The following is a 15,852-nucleotide window of genomic DNA, read 5'->3' on the forward strand; positions in this document are numbered from 1 at the left end:
AAAGAATAAGATGAACCGATAATCCCCAGGCTTTTATGACCTTTTGATGTTTTCTATGGGGAAAAAAGTCTCAAAAACCTATTCATCTTAGGCAAATCTCAGTCCCAGGCACCATCCTAGGGTTTTAGGGGTTTAGACCCTTTAAATGACTTTAAGAGAGCAAACTACATTGTCTATAACTCCTGGATGATGAAAAAAAACTGTATAAATGTCAGCGTTGGACCTGGGGTCTGGTCTGTAAGAGGAAGATGAATGCTAGAGAAGTGAAAACTGCTCATTCATTCAGTCATCTACCCACCCATCCATTCAATAAAACCATCCACCCATCCATTCTTCCTTCCATCCATTCAACAGGTACTTCCTGGGTATGTATACAAGAGCTTCTCAAGAACCAGGGCTTTGTCTCAGTCTTTCCTGTGTCCTCTACAGGTCTAGCATAATAAGCACAAAGTACATGCTAAAAAATTGTGGGGGTCAAAGACGTTGTTCTTCAACTCATGGCTCTAGACTCTCAGAGTGGGCAGAATGACTCCTAAACTTTCTACTCCAATTGCCAAGATAAACACGATAATCTTGCCAGAGCATCCTCATAGCTAACCCATATTTCTCAGCTGCAGCTTAAGCTTAATTCCATCTTTCTGGCCTTTGAATGGAAGAAAACCAGTCCGGACTGTGGAGTCCCTAAGAGAAAGAATGAACTTTACACTGTAAGACACAAGACTAATTACTTTATTAGGTGCATTCTATAAGTTGAAGAGGAGAATTTTTGGCAAATAAATAAATAAATAAATAATCAAACAGAGACTTTGGGGCCCGAGGAGCTCAGGAAAAGGGAAGTGGAGTCTTTGCATAGTTCTAAATGAACAGGAGGTGGCAGCAGTAGGCAACGCGGATTCTCGGCAGAAATGCAGCACTTGCAAAAACCAGGGACAGAAGGCTTTGAGAAAAAGGAGAAGGTCAGAAGGTGACTAACTATTTCTTTTTCGTAGAGACCATGATGTGGAACATTCATCCTCTCTACCAGGGGCAGGATGCGGCGTCCTACATGATCTGCCTGGGCATCCCGTACCCTGTCATGCCAGCCTGGGAGGCTCCCTTGTTGCTGCCCATCTGCAGGCCTATTACGTTCTGTCCCTGGCGAAGCTGCTCCTCGGAAAAGCCTCTCCGATTCTGCTGAGCTTTCCTGGACAAGGAAAGTGAGAGGGAATAATGTCATTATGACAGTTTTCCAATCTTTTTCAAGCTATGCAATTAGACAGTCTCTCCTGGGGGTCCCCAAATAGATCAGCAGGTCCTACCCTGAGCCATGGTTATGAGCTATGGCCCTACCCTGAGCTATCTATGGCCCTACCCTGAGCTATGGTCCTACCCTGCACTGTGGACCTACCTCAGCCGTGGACCTACTCTGAGCTATCTCCGGCCCTAGCCTGAGCTGTGGCCCACCATAATGCATGAGCTCCCTATCTTTTAGAAGCCCAGGTGTTTTCCAGAATTCCAGCAAAGAGGAGGGCAGAATCAGTGGCTACCTCTCTGGGGAATTCACTCTCAGCTTTCCTCATTTCTCTTTCTCTCCACTCTCCCTTCTTCCCCCACCACTTTAGGCCATCTCAGACTTCTAAGAAGAAGCCTGCTTCTTCTTACCCTTTCTCTCACAGCTACCTCAGGCCTTTGTGAAAATTAAAATTGGTTCTCTTACAAAGCACATCATTAATCCCACCCCCACTTTCCCTGTATAGGGCCAAGATGAATATACCATTTTAGAGCCAAGGGGCCTAAGAGTTAATGAGGGGAAATGTCTCACTCTAGATTAGAGGTCTGCAAACTTTGGTAAAGAGCTAGATAGTACACAGTTGTGGTTGTGTAGCCACATGGAACATGGTAGTTCACTAATAATACAGACACTAAAACCAGGGTTTCAAATGGCCAATATCTCAGAGGTTTTCAGGGCAAGCGTTCTTTAAGATGACATAAGCTGGTAACTTTTTTTTTGAAATAACTGTCAAGGAGAAGAAAAGGAGATCATGGAAATGAATAATCAATTATTTGCCACAGGGCACTCTTCTACAACTAAGTTATCCAGTTTAAGCTTCCTGCCTACCCTACCCTCTGCAAAAAAAAAAAAAAAAAGAAAAAGAAAAGAAAAATCACTTGAAGAAAAGGCCCTTTACTGAGAGATAACCATATAATTTGTCATCCAGACTAGGATGCTGTTGAGAGTGAAAGAGAGTTCTATTAATAAATACACTGGGACAACAGAGATATTAACCATAACTGTTCCAGACAAACAGGACATATTTACCCTTTATTAAGTACACAAACAAAAGAAGGAAGGAAGGAAGGAAGAAAGGAAGGAAGGAGGGAAGGAGGGAAGGAGGGAAGGAGGGAAGGAGGGAGGGAGGCAGGCAAGAAAGCTCAGAACTGGCTGAAGTCATAATAAAACCAAGTTCAGACATGAAGCCACCTTCAAGAAAGGCCATCCAGTCCTGCTGAGCCTCAGGAGAAACAGAACCTGAGTGGAGCTGGAGGATGCAGGTGTCTGGTAGAAAAGGCCCAACCATTTCTGCTCTGGCTAGGTTACTGGCCTGTACAGAAGCATCAGTCTTTCATTGCTTTGGGGAAACTCAATTGTGGAGACAGCAGTGCTTGGTCCTGGGGCTTTGTACATAAAGCCTCTGTAGAGTTCCAAGGCTTCAGACCCTCCCTCTGGTTAAAAATCACCTTGTGGGCCAGGGAGCAAGGAAGAGACTTTTACCTGTGAAACCAGGATGGCTCTCCCCGATAGCAGCCATCATCCTTGGTGACTGCAACACTGCCTAAAGCCATCAGGGTCCTCTGCACAGCTGCCATGTCCTTCCCTGGAAACCAACAAAGAGATTAAAGCCAAGCACGTGTCAGAGCCAAGGAATGCTGGAAGGATACAGCTGGATACCCAGGAGGGAAGTTCTGATAGAAGGCTGCAGGTGACCATATTCAAGGGGGCAGTGCTGTCAAACATCTGCCAAAGTGGCCATAAGACAACCATATCCAAACTTCTCAGAAAGGAACAAAAGGTAACCTGCTTCATTATTCTCTATATGGTACATACCAGAGATACCAAGTTTCTAATCCATTCATAGTTGCTGTATAAATAAAATCATCCATGTGCATCAAATTGAGTATTTGCTTTGCTCTTTGGGCCAGAGGTCTGGCAAATAAAGAACAGCAAATCAACACAGAAAGCACTCAATGTGACACAAGTGATAGGCCCTTTATTTTGTGCCACTTGAAAAGAGCTAAATGGAGACAATAAACAACTGGCTTGTGTGTGACAGGGAGGAGAGCAAGGGAGAGGGATGTGCAGTGTGGCCCCTGCACAGTGGGATGGGGAGCCCTGTTACCTAAGAAGCCCAGTGACCAGTAACCCGTGGAGAAAGCAACTGGGCCCTACAAGTCAGCCTTTCTTCCCATCCTTTCTCCTTTCTTCTCTTTCAGCTGACTGACATGTCCTAGACTGAGACGATGCTACTGTGGGGGTGGCCTGCAATTTAGAATCAGATCAAAAGTCCATGCAAGGCACCAGTGTGGAATACAAAAGCTAGAAAGCATAGGGTCAAAAGGGAAGGCAGCATCTAACCTGGTGGGGAACTACGAAAGTTAAGGGCAAATATTAAGGCTCTCTTTAGACCTGGTGAATCATCTGCAGTTTTTTGGCCCAGCTGCTGCAGCTCAGTCTCTGGGGAATACAGAATTACAGGGGAAAGGCAGATGGAAAGTGAGAATGGAGTATGAACTGTAATAAAATAAGCAATTAAGGCCTTCAGAGGAACTCCAGTTCAGGATCTTCATTTATTCGAAGAGGAGGGAGAGAAAGCTGATCCTCTCTCTCTCCCCTGTGCCCCTACCTTCACATTAACCACAGGGTGATTGCCTGAATCCTGAGGCCCTGTGGGACTGGGTGGTGAACACAAGGATAAAATGCTGTCAATGGATAGTTCCCTGGACTCAAGGAATAACTGGGGAGGTGGAGAATGAAGTATTTCAGAAGCAGACGGAAGGGAGAGGGCATAAGGATTATTCAGAACTAAGAAGAAACACAGAAATGGTTGTTACAATGACTCTTCCACAGGTGAAAGCATTTCTGTAATTGTCACCATATAATGGAACACTTTTAAAAATATATAAATGTGGTAATGATTTCTGAAGGCTCATTCTGTGAAGAGATAGGGAGACGACTTGCTCTTAAGCAGCGAGCTATTAAAGGGAACCTAGAGAAATGACTGAGCAAAGGAAGGCTTAGGTTAGGTTGTATCACTCATCTCTACTCTTTACAAAGAGCACCCTGGATACTTGTTTCTGGTGGTTGGAAAGAGCTGTTCTGATATGTCCAGGATCTGGGAAAATGTGGGGCCTGACATCCAGCAGCGCAGCCACAGGTACTACCCTGGAGCAATGGGTGAAGAAGCAAAGTTTTATTAAACCATAGAACCAGACTCCTTCACAAGTAGCTAGTTCATCCCTGGTATCCCTGCATCTAGAAAATTCCCAACACTTAGTTCCCTTTGTCCTTTCTGGGTTCATGTAGTAGTCTATACAACACTTCTTAAATATAAGACTATATACAAGAACTTACAAGAATTAACACTTATATATAAGTGTTATATATAACACTTCTTGTATAGACTACTACATGAACCCAGAAAGGACAAAGGGAACTAAGTTGCAGGCTAGGATAAAATATCCAGGAGCCTAGAACTATCAATACAACTCACCCTCATCCCAGGAGAGTGGAAAAGGAAGTGATTACACTTGAGAAAGAAGCCACTAGGGAAGCAGGCATTATTTGACAGCAAGAAATTGGAATTTTTTCCTTAAGAAACTTTCCAAAGCAAGATATTTTATATAAATTATAGGGTAGACACTGTATATATAATCTCAACCTCATGGAGTTGGGATTATTCCTCCTCATGTGTGGATGAGAAAACTAATTCAAAGAAGTTAATTAACATGCCCAGAGTCACCCAATGAGTTAATAGAGCCCAGCTCTAGATCAGACCTGTCTGAATGCGAAGCCCTTGAACAATCCACCATGCCACACCGCCATCTCCCATGGCGCCCATTGCAGGCTGGATGAGGAAGCACACTCCTCAGTAGGAACCAGCAATCAGGGATGATCTGAAAGGGTCACAATGGCTGTTTTGTGCCAGGCCAGAGGAGACACACTGAGGGGGATAAAACTGGAGCACAGATTTCAGACCCTATAGAATCAAGGTCACCAACCCCAATGTCCATAAGTCTTTGAGTGTTTTTGTCTGGGTTTCTCCATGTCTTCATCCAAACAAGACTAAAACAAAGAAAAGCAGTGAGGGCCTCACTACTGATGTTCTGCCCAAGTGGTATCATTTGGACGTTTTGTCCTCTCCAAATCTCATGTTGAAACGTGACCTCCAGTGTGGGAGGTGGGCGTAGTAGGAGGTATTTGGGTCATGAGGGCAGATCCCTCATGAATGGCTTGGTGCTGACCTCATGATAATGAGTGAGTTCTTATGTATGAGTTCACACAATATCTGGCTGTTTAAGAGCTTGGCACCTTTACCTTCTGTCTCTTGCTCCCTCTCTCACCATGTGACATACTGGCTCCCCTTCACCTTCCACCATGATTGTAAGCTTCCTGAGGCCCTTGCCAGAAGCAGGTGACAGCACCACACTTTCTGTCCGGTCTGCAGAACCACGAGCTAAAATAAAATCTCCTTATAAATTACCCAGTCTCAAATATTCCTTTAAAGCAACAAAAATGGACTAGTACACTAAGTTAATGATTGCCAAGATTCTAAATAACATTATGACCAGAAATCTGCCTTCTGGAACCAGTTCACATTTAGCTTATTTTCTTGTTATGTTAGTCTTGTTATATTTCCTAATTTCAGCACTCTTGGACTGACAAGATGGGAAGAGGGCCTTTTTCCAGCCTTCCCTCTCTTGCTTTGTCGGTTCAGAAGCCCAGATCAAGTACCATTGGATGAGAGTGGCACACAGAAGGAGTCAGGGCCACTTGTAGAAGCTGATTTCTGCAACTGGGGATCAAAAATTTAAGTGCATAAAAAAGCACTGAGTTTAAGGAAGCTCTGTGATGTGCACCAAGTATAAAACAACGAAAGGCTGGGCACAATGGCTCACACCAGTAATTTCAACACTTTGGGAGGCTGAGGCAGGAGGACTGCTTGAGCCCAGGAGTTTCAGGCTGCAGTGACCTATGATTGCACCACTGCACTCCAGACTGGGCAACAGAGGGAACCCCTGTCTCTAAATAACAATAAGATAAATGAAATAAATTTAAAAACAAGAAAAGCTAAACTAGTCATATCACAACCAAGCATCATATCTGCCTAATGACGAAGACTTCAAAATTGTGCAAGTACAAAAAATGGCCATACACAGCCTGCTTCAGAGCAGGGTTTCCCAAGCTTCTTGGATTATTTATGGGAGTTGGCCGGCGGGCGGGGGGCGCATCTCTTTTAAAATATGCATTTTGAGGTCATTCTCCTGAGAGAATGGTTTGGTAAGTTCTGGGAGTCCATATTTTTAATAAGCTTGCCGGGTGATTCTTATCTTCAGGCAAGTTTGAGAGTTCTAGGTGTTGCCTGGTGATTTGCAAGCTAAACTGATCTTCAGGATTACCCGAGAATCTTAAATATTCAGATTCTGGGGCAGTCTCCTGAGATGATTCTGAGGCAGCCAGATGGACAGGCAGATACTACTCTGAAGCTTTGGTTTTCAATGTTTAAAAACATCCCCATGTCTGCCATGTGGTAAGTACTAAATAATATTTGTTAAGCAATAACTCCTTTCTTCAGAGATATCTTCCACAAAGTCAAAAGTAAAAGCGATAATTAGAAGAACTCTGTTCCAAGTTGGAAGTCAGCCCAGAGTCCTGCAGCTTAGAATGGCTTTGCTCCCTGACAGCCACCCTGGATGCTTTGGTAGATTGCTGGGGCTCCTCGAGTGAGCTGGAAAGCCACTGTTCCAGGCCATTTTTCCAAGAAAAGAAAAACATTCCTCAAAGAAGGATCAGCTAAGTGTTGGTCATTTTCTGGATGGAGGGATAGCAGAAATGAGATAAAGTCTGGTTATCTAAGAGCTGGTGGAATCTGAAAAGCATACCTACTGTATGATTCCCACTTTACGACATACTGGAAAAGGCAAAACTCTTGAGACAGTAAAAAGATAAGTGGTTGCCAGGGTTGAGGGTGGGACGGATGAAAAGGCAAAGCACAGAAGATTTTTAGGGCAGTACTTGATATGATACTGCAATGATAAATACGTGTCATTATACATTTGCCCAAATGCATTGAATGTATAACAGCAAGAGTGAACCTAATGTAAACTATATATTTTGGATGATGTGCCAATGTAGGTTGATTACTTGCAACCTGTGCTACTTTCATGGGAGATGCTGATAATGGGGAAAACTGTGCATTTGTGGGGAGAGAGGGCATATGGAAAATACTTGTACCTTCCTCTCAATTTTGCTGTGACCCTAAAACTGCTTGAAAATATTAGTCTTAAACAAAAAAGTAGTTGATGGCACGGTAGCTTTCTCTGTCTCACCTGGCAAGCCTTTTCAGCAGGAGTTACCTAGCAACTGACAGCTTGACTTGACAACACAGCGCTCCCTATTTCCTACATTATCACAAGGTAATGTTATTCAAAGTGTGATCCTGCACCCCACATTACTAAGTTATAACTCCTGGGGTGTGGGACTGGAGGTTCTGCATTGTAAGGCCCCAACCCAGGTATCCTTAATGCTATAAAGATACTTTAACAAGGATTTTGTTCCCTTAAATTCTTTATTACTTCCAAGATATCTTATGTATGTCTATGAAAATAAAAAGTAAATGAAAAGGATAAAGAAAAAAGGTAAAAGAGAAGTCATCTGGGTGCGTCAACTTGGACTGGACAGTCTCTACTTTCTATTTCTACTTTTAATACAAAAAAATCAGTCTTGCAGTCAAAGTTCTTTGTCTCAGAGCTATTATACTTCTATTACATATCAGTCTTGACTCAGCCTTGTAACTCTTAGAATACTGGCTTTTTCCATCTTTCTTGGACTTACAAAGAAAGTAAGCAGTCGTGTATGAAACCATGTCTTATTTCCCTGAATAATAACTTGGGCCTAGCTTCCAATTCTCCAGTGAAGGGAGACCAAAATATTGCAACAGTCAAGGGAGAAATATCAGAGGGGAGGCTGGGTTTGCTCTGTGGATTTTATAAATGTTTGTTGCTTGCCTCCCTGACTCCCACTGCTCTGGGTGGTGGCTCTTAAAATGGGGTTCCCAGACCAGCAGAATCAGTATGGTCTGTGAATTGGTAAGAAACACAAATTCTTGGCCTCACCTCAGACCTAATACTTCAGAAACTCTGCTGTTGGGGTTTAGCAGTCTGTGCTTTAACAAACCTACCTAGTGATTCTGATGCATGCTGGCATTAGAGAGCCACTGCTAAAGGAAAAACCCACCAAATACAATTGTCAGCAGCCACTTGAAATAAATGCAGTGATGGCTGCTCTGATAGAAATCGAGGCTTCAAGGCTGGTCGGTGGCTCACGCCTGTAATCCCAGCACTTTGGGAGGCCAAGGTGGGTGGTTCACGAGGTCAGGAAATCGAGACCATCCTGGCTAACACGGTGGAAACCCATCTCTACTAAAAATACAAAAAATTAGCCGGGCGCGGTGGCGGGCGCCTGTAGTCCCAGCTACTCGGGAGGCAGAGGCAGGAGAATGGCGTGAACCCGGGAGGCGGAGTGAGCCGAGATGGCGCCACCGCACTCCAGCCTGGGCGGCACAGCAAGACTCCGTCTCAAAAAAAAAAAAAAAAAAAGGAAAATGAGGCTTCGAGCAGCAGACACTTGTGATGTTTCAAGTCCTTACAGGTACTTTACTTACAAGATCCCAAGATATCTGTCATGCTGTGTGAAATATCTCTTCACTCTTGCTGTTGAGGAATGACACACAAAGTGACGCCTTCCCAGAGAATATATTTGAACCTCCAGGCACTTTCATTGTAAACCACGCCTCCCTAACTCCCAGTCATCAAGAGAGGGGAACAGGCACGACATCATCATGTGTCCAGGATCCTTCTCAGTAGGATTACTAAGAAGAGCCATGAGACTGATCGATCTGCAAGTCTTACCTGCTCTGACATTCTAGAATTTTATACGTTCAATGCACATCAAGTGGTTACACAAATGAACCAAAAAGATCAGTTGCTGAATGACTAATGGTGTGGGAGGGAAAAGTCAACATTTATTAGGTGTCTAGTAGCCAGGCACTGTGCTAGCTTCTTTACATAGTTAATCCTTACAAAAATTCTACAAAAGAGAGGCATTAGGACTGTTCACCAAGAAGAGAACTGAGGCTCTGAGAAACTAAGCAACTTAAACAAGGTCACACAGTTAGTATGTAGCAAAAGAGATTTCAACCCATCTACCTGACTCCAAAACTCATGCTCTTTCCAGTGTAGCGGAGTCTTCTGTGTCTGGAATTGGTAAAGCAATAAATTACAGGGAAAGACATCAAGAGGGTAATGACCACAAAGTGGAAGAAACGCTCAATAAAGTGACTCCTAAAGTCTGGTCATTCGTATTAGAGAACAGCTGATGAAGTAAACTCCCCACAGCTGTCAGAGAGGGCAAAGGTCACCCAGGCAACCCCCCCCCCCGCCCCCCCCACCAGCTCCTGTATGTGGCCACTAAGTCCATTTGTTCTAAGACAGAATGTGTGTTTTTCCAAACTTACTCTTCCCTCCCTTATTTTCTGTTAATCTTAGAAAAGACAAGTCAATGACAATAATAATTTCTACATTACCAACTTTTATTATCCTCTACTATCATCATGAACCAGGCTAAGCACTTCTAATGAACTATCTCATTTACTCTCCATATCAACCCTGTGAAATAGACATTATCCCCACTTTGCAACTGAGAATATCGAGGCTTAGAGAAGTTAATTGATAAGTGGTAGAACACAGGATTGTCCAGGCAGTCTAATTTCTGACTCAGGAGCCTGTACTCTCCTGTAATACCTTCCAGGATAAGCTTGCATTGCAGTCTTTCTGTCCCGCTACTAGACCGGAACACTCACTTGCTCTAAAATGTTTTCTCTCTCTCTTACACACACCCTTCCCTTTCTTGCTCTGCTTTTTCTCCCTTTCCCACTTTCTGTCCACGGAAAAGACGCTGAAGTCTTACCTGCAGGGTACTTTCTTCTGAATCATAGACAGCTGAGATGGCCCCACCCCTGCCCTTTCCAGGGCACCCATGGCAAATCCAAAAGTAATCTGCCAGGCCATTCACCTTCTGTTATTCACGAGAAGACTTCCCAGGCCCCTTCCATTCCTCTAAGCCACCCTACGTCTTCTCCGTCACTGAAAGCAAGTGGTCACCCCAGCTCTGCCCTAGGGGGACTTCAGCAGCTTTGTCTATAACGTCCCTGTGATTGTGTTGTTTTTCTGAACCATTTAGCTTTGGATTTCATTTTAAAGCCTTGACTCTTGTATTCCAATTACCCTGCAGTCTATCTGAAGTATTTCACCTGGGGTGATTAAGGATGGTGGTACGTCTGGGGCCTCAGCCCATAGAAGTGATTGAAGCCTAAACAAGAAGGCATTTGGCAAGCCTGGGCTCCTCCAGACTTACAAGTTTGCAACATCCAGGCAGCCTGGAGAGTCACAGGGCAGCTGTGGGCAAGCAGAGCCCTCACTTGGGAGAAGACACTGAGTAGGGAAGATGGGAGACTGAGAGCTGTTGGGCATGAAATACCTGCAGAGGAGGAAAAGAAGCTCCTAGGCAAGGAGGGCTGGAGCCACAGTGGCCACAGACACCACAACCAAGGTGCAGGGAATCCAGAATTAATGTAAGTTGATATGTGAGGACAGCATTAAAACCACAGTCAAGGTGGAGAATAGTAGGGAGAATGTGGGACGAAGCTAAGCAAACAGCTAGTCTAATAGCTGTGTGCACAAACATGTACCCCCTCACATGCACATAGACACATAACACGTGCCAACTCTGCCCCGCAGCATTCCTTTGATTCCAGTTTTCTTATGTCACACATGAGTGACAACCAATTCTTGCAGAAAGGACCCCAGCCTCACTTGCTCAGTCTGCTCTGCAGTACTGCCAGCCTTCCCCTACCTCTCCCTGCCTCTCTGCTCAAAGCAACCCACTTTTCTACCTCCTGCCCTATTGAATGGTGACCAGCATTGGCCTAAGCTTCAGACAGTATCCCGGGGAATATCAGATATCCTCTCCAACCTATAACAAATCTCCCTGGACTTCGGTCCTCAATTGCCATTCCATGGAGGGAGCCATCAGACCCTCTCAGGGCCATTTGGAAACTCCGAAGCACCTGCTTTCCTATTGACAGCTCTCCTGTTCGTCCCTACCTACTGCATGACCTGCCTACAGTTCTTCCTGCTACCTGTCAGTCCTGCTGCCCTTGGAGTGGACCTGCTCTCTTATTTCCTTTAAAGCCCCACTTTTCTACCCGAGAGCTGGGACTCTTAGTGTCTGTCTTGTTCCCCTGGAGCTGACTGGCCCATGATCCTGGCTCAGGTGACCACACTCATCCCTCCAGGCCTCCCTCTTCCTTTAGAGGAGTCTAACACACAGGTCTGGGGCAGGTGGTATATACCTCCTCCGACTGTGTACATCAGGGACCATTTCTCCCTACACTCCTCCACACTTGCTGTGAGCACCTCTGAGGAGTAAAGTTTTACCTTTGTGTTCTTTGTAAAAAGGGGGAGAGGCAAGTAAAGCATCCTCAGTAGCATGAAGACAGGAAAGCTCTCAGAATCCTCACCTCCCACAGACCTCCTGGCTTCCTCCTCCTCCTACACACTTCCTGCACTTGGTGGGGTGGGGGGGACTCATCCGGGTCCCTTCCATTCACACTGACTCTCCACCCTTCTGTCCCACACAGCCCTGAATCATGTTCCTCCTCCTCCTCCTCACCTCCTCCCCCACCTTCTCTTCATCCTCATCAGCTAGTCACCATTGTGACTCAACAGCACACGCATGGTGTAGGTGAAGGAAACTAAGCCTCCTGGCCCAAGAATGGGTTGGCAGACTAGTTAAGGCTCTATTCTTTGCTGTCAGAGAGCCCAGGTTTGAGTTCTGGCTCTGCTATCTCATGGACACAAGTAACCATGGGCAAGCTTCAGTTTCATCTTTGAAACGGGAAAATTAAAAAACATTTACCTCATAGGATTGTTAGCAGAATTGACTGGCATTATGCAATAAAGCACTTGTAAAATGCCTAGTGCACAGGAAAACATCAACAAGCAGTAGCTATCTGTATTAGCTGCAAAAAATCATCATAGTTTTGATCTAGGAAGCAGGGATCAAATCTCAACTGTGAAATTACATGAGAATTTGGAGGCTCAACAGCAAGTTCCATAGACTAGCCTGGCCTGCAGGTTTGAATATCTGAATTTCTAAATAACGGCAAACCACAAGGTAACTAATTAGCATCTTAGGATTTTAACCACTTACCTATGAGGGCAACATGCATTGCTAGCTCTTTGCATGACGCCGAGGATTAAGGAGGCAATTGTGTCTTTATAAATCATAGTGTGATGAGTAGTAGAATGGTCCTCTGCTGGAGATCTATTACAACCGTCATCTGAATACCCTTTAAAATACCATGTCTCTCCATGAGGGGAAAGCTACCCCATTCTCACTGTCAACAGAGCCATTTGGGTCACTGCCCTGGGGATCCTGTTCGTTGGGCCACTAATGACAGCCAGTGACAAAGAGCATGTGAAAGCAGAGTCAATCTGACAGTCCTGCTCTGACTAGTTGGTATCTCCTGGTGCCTCAGGCAGGCCTAGTGGAGAAGGAACACAGTCACATGGTTGGGTATACACATTTTCGCTAAAGGAGACACTAACGACACCATGACCGTAGTTCTCAAATTCTCTGGCAGTGTCTCCGTTCAAATCATGTCCCCCAGTAATGGCAGATTATTAAATATGTCCAGGAGTGTGATTTGATTTTTATCACCAGGTCAATTCACAAATGTGAAGGAAAAAAGCAATTGTCACACTGTGAGCAGAACGCATGTCCTAGGCGTAGTCACCAAGCTCCCAGATCACGGTTTAACAAAAGGTGGGAGTGCTATCTATTTCTCAGATTGACAAAAAAGCCCCAGACGGCTTTGTCTATAAGCTGCAGCTGAGCGAGAAGCACACTGGCCTGGCCCCCTGCCTCCCTTCTCCTCTGGTAACTGTGATTTGTTATGGGAGGGGTAAGAGGAATAAAAGGCATGTATGTCACCATTAGCTTCCTCTAGCTTGAGGCTTCTGTTTACATTAGTTGCTGAGATCCCCTCTGTGTCCGCAGGGTGTGTGTTCCATTAGAAGAGAGTAGCTCCTTTTAATAGAACATAACAATGGGGAAGGCAAACAGTGCCCCCAGGATAACAGCTGAGAGCATCTTACACACATCAGCAGGCACAGGGAAGAACACTGTGAGCAGTTTTTACAAGGAGATGGGGCAAAGGAGAGAAGAAGAAAAGAACAATCCCAAAGGCCGGAGGGCTGTTTACCTTCCCATAGATCCACCGTCTGAAAGATGTCAGTAGTTCTGACACCATAGGTCTCCGCAGCTTTTAGGAACTGGGAGATTTGCTCCATCTGTTTAAAAGCCATCTTTGACTCTGAGATCTTCGGTATGGGCTCTTGTCCTGGTGGGTATAAACTATTTATCAGCTTGCACAGGACCTGAAGTGGGGGGGAGAGACAGAATCAATGTTTCCGTTTGTATTTACAGGTCAAGAATGAGAAGCAAATCCTGCTCACATGGGGCACTGCTCATCCAGTTTGGGCAGGAGCAAGTCATGGGCCCCAGGAAGGCATGGGCTCAGGGCTGTGTAGCCAGGCTCCTGTACTAAGCCCCAAAGACCCAGATGACCCCATTCCTAGCTGCTCCTTACTACAGAGATTCCTGTAGCCCAGGAGCGCCATTCCCTCCCTGTTCCTCCCTTCCTTCTTCTGGAGGAAGGAAAGAATGTTTACAGATAGGGAATGACGTGACGTGATGAGGACGTGATTCCAGACTTTCAAAAGAGAAATGACTTAGTAGCTCCTGAGGTTGGCAGAGCTCAAATGATAGAGTCTAATATTATTTCTTCTATCAAAAGGCAAATAAGAAGAAGGCTGCAATTTACTCATCTCATATATTTTAATGTGTAAAAGAAGTGAATGTGGTACCTTTTTCCCAGATATATATATATATATATATATATATATATATATATAACCCAAGCTCTGGGCAACCCAGCAGAAGCACTGGATAGCAGTTATGTAACAGTAAATCACAGGCTGCAGGAAAGGATGGGCTTGTTTGGATCACAGAGCCTGCGGCCCTCAAACCCTCAAACACACACAAGCATCTGGTCAGAAAGGCAGTTAACAAGTAATGACTCCCTTCAGTTTCATGAGGACCCATCCACTCAACAAACAGACACTGAACACTTCCAGGGTGCATGGCTCCCACAAGAATGTGAAGGTGGCTAGTCCCCCTCCTCCCTCCTTTGTTTTACTGTGTAACCAACGCGTTCCCCTAAGGAAAGAAATGGCCCCAGAAGAGCTGATGCACTAGGAAGGCTGGGGAAATCACAAGGACATACTTACCTCTATTCTCATTAGAAAAATCAAAAGGGCTTCGAATTTGCCAACTCAGAAGGGAGATGTGATGCTAGGGTGAGTGGAGAACCCCCAGGCTAGCTAGGGAATACTGCATGGAGCCCAAATCTTCCAATCCTGAAGAAATAAAGGCATTCCCATCCCCTCCTGGTGAGACACAGAGCTTGGCAACAGCAGCCCTTCCCGCAGCCTTACGTTAAAAGAAAGGGCCCTGGAGGGTTTCCCTGCCCACCGCCCCAGCAACCGAGATCGCTGCCGGCCTTACCGTCCCGTCCATTAACCATTTCTGAAAATGGGCCCTGCCGGGGGACGGGTGCTCTATGTCCTCTGCGCACTGCAGGATGATCCAGTCCACCAGCTTGTTCTCCAGGTCCGCATCATACTTCTGCTCGATCTTCTCCTGCACCTCTCGACTTAAGCCATAGCTCGGGCCCCTGTTAGCCATCTCTGGAAAGGAGAGAGGACACGCGCGGCATCCACACAATAGCAGCAGCAGGCTCTGGCTCCCTGCAGACGGGGCTGGGATATGGCTGGGCAGCCTGGCCCAGCAGCAGCAAAGCGGGCAGAAAGCCGGGCGTGGTTTAAATCAAGGAGCCAATGAAGCCAATGGGGTTTCACCTACAAACGGGAAAGAAAAGCACAGCCAAGCACCAGTAACTCTAGAATAAAGCTCCGGCCGGTCCAGGGGGGCTGGAACCCCCCTCTCGATCCCGCCTATCAATGAGACGAGATGATATAACACGGACTCACAATCAAGTCTGAACCCCCAGGCAGCAAGGGGGATGGGTGGCGGACGTTTCCTCCCCCTTCTCAGTAGCACTTTGCAAAGGCAGAAACCGTGAGATCGGGAAGAGCAGGTAATTAGCAGGCAGGGAGGAAGCCTCCTTTCATGTTGAACTGCTGCTGCTGCCTCGCGCCTGGAAGAATGGCACATTGATTTGATTTTCTCATGGCTGAGATGGCTCAACCAGGACCGTTGCTAAGAGCCCTCCAAAAAGCCAGCCCTCTCCTGTGTCAGTCAAGCCCGCCTGCCTCCCTCCCGCTGAGAGCCTCTTTCTCATCTGCACAATTCTTTCCCTCTTCTGGGGAGACAGCCGATTGTCTAGGAGGCCGGCAGCTGCATAAGGGGATGAGGGCCTGTGGGAGGGTCCGTTCTACCGACTGTCCATCTGT

At 45.8% G+C, this 15,852-nt stretch overlaps 1 protein-coding gene across 1 annotated transcript; it reads right to left on the reverse strand.

Annotated features, from left to right (window-relative positions):
* Positions 1-708: 708 nt before the first annotated feature.
* TAGLN3 (transgelin 3) lies at positions 709-15,852 on the reverse strand. The gene is made up of 5 exons (XM_033211332.1): positions 15,430-15,852; positions 14,945-15,297; positions 13,581-13,755; positions 2,753-2,855; positions 709-1,183 (listed from the first exon to the last, which is right to left on the reverse strand). Exons 2-5 carry the CDS (start codon positions 15,122-15,124, stop codon positions 1,042-1,044), a joined length of 600 nt encoding a protein of 199 aa, XP_033067223.1. The 5' UTR covers positions 15,125-15,297; positions 15,430-15,852; the 3' UTR covers positions 709-1,041.

The sequence above is a fragment of the Trachypithecus francoisi genome, unplaced genomic scaffold, assembly GCF_009764315.1.
Source record: "Trachypithecus francoisi isolate TF-2019V2 unplaced genomic scaffold, Tfra_2.0 Lachesis_group0, whole genome shotgun sequence".
NCBI lineage: Eukaryota > Metazoa > Chordata > Mammalia > Primates > Cercopithecidae > Trachypithecus > Trachypithecus francoisi.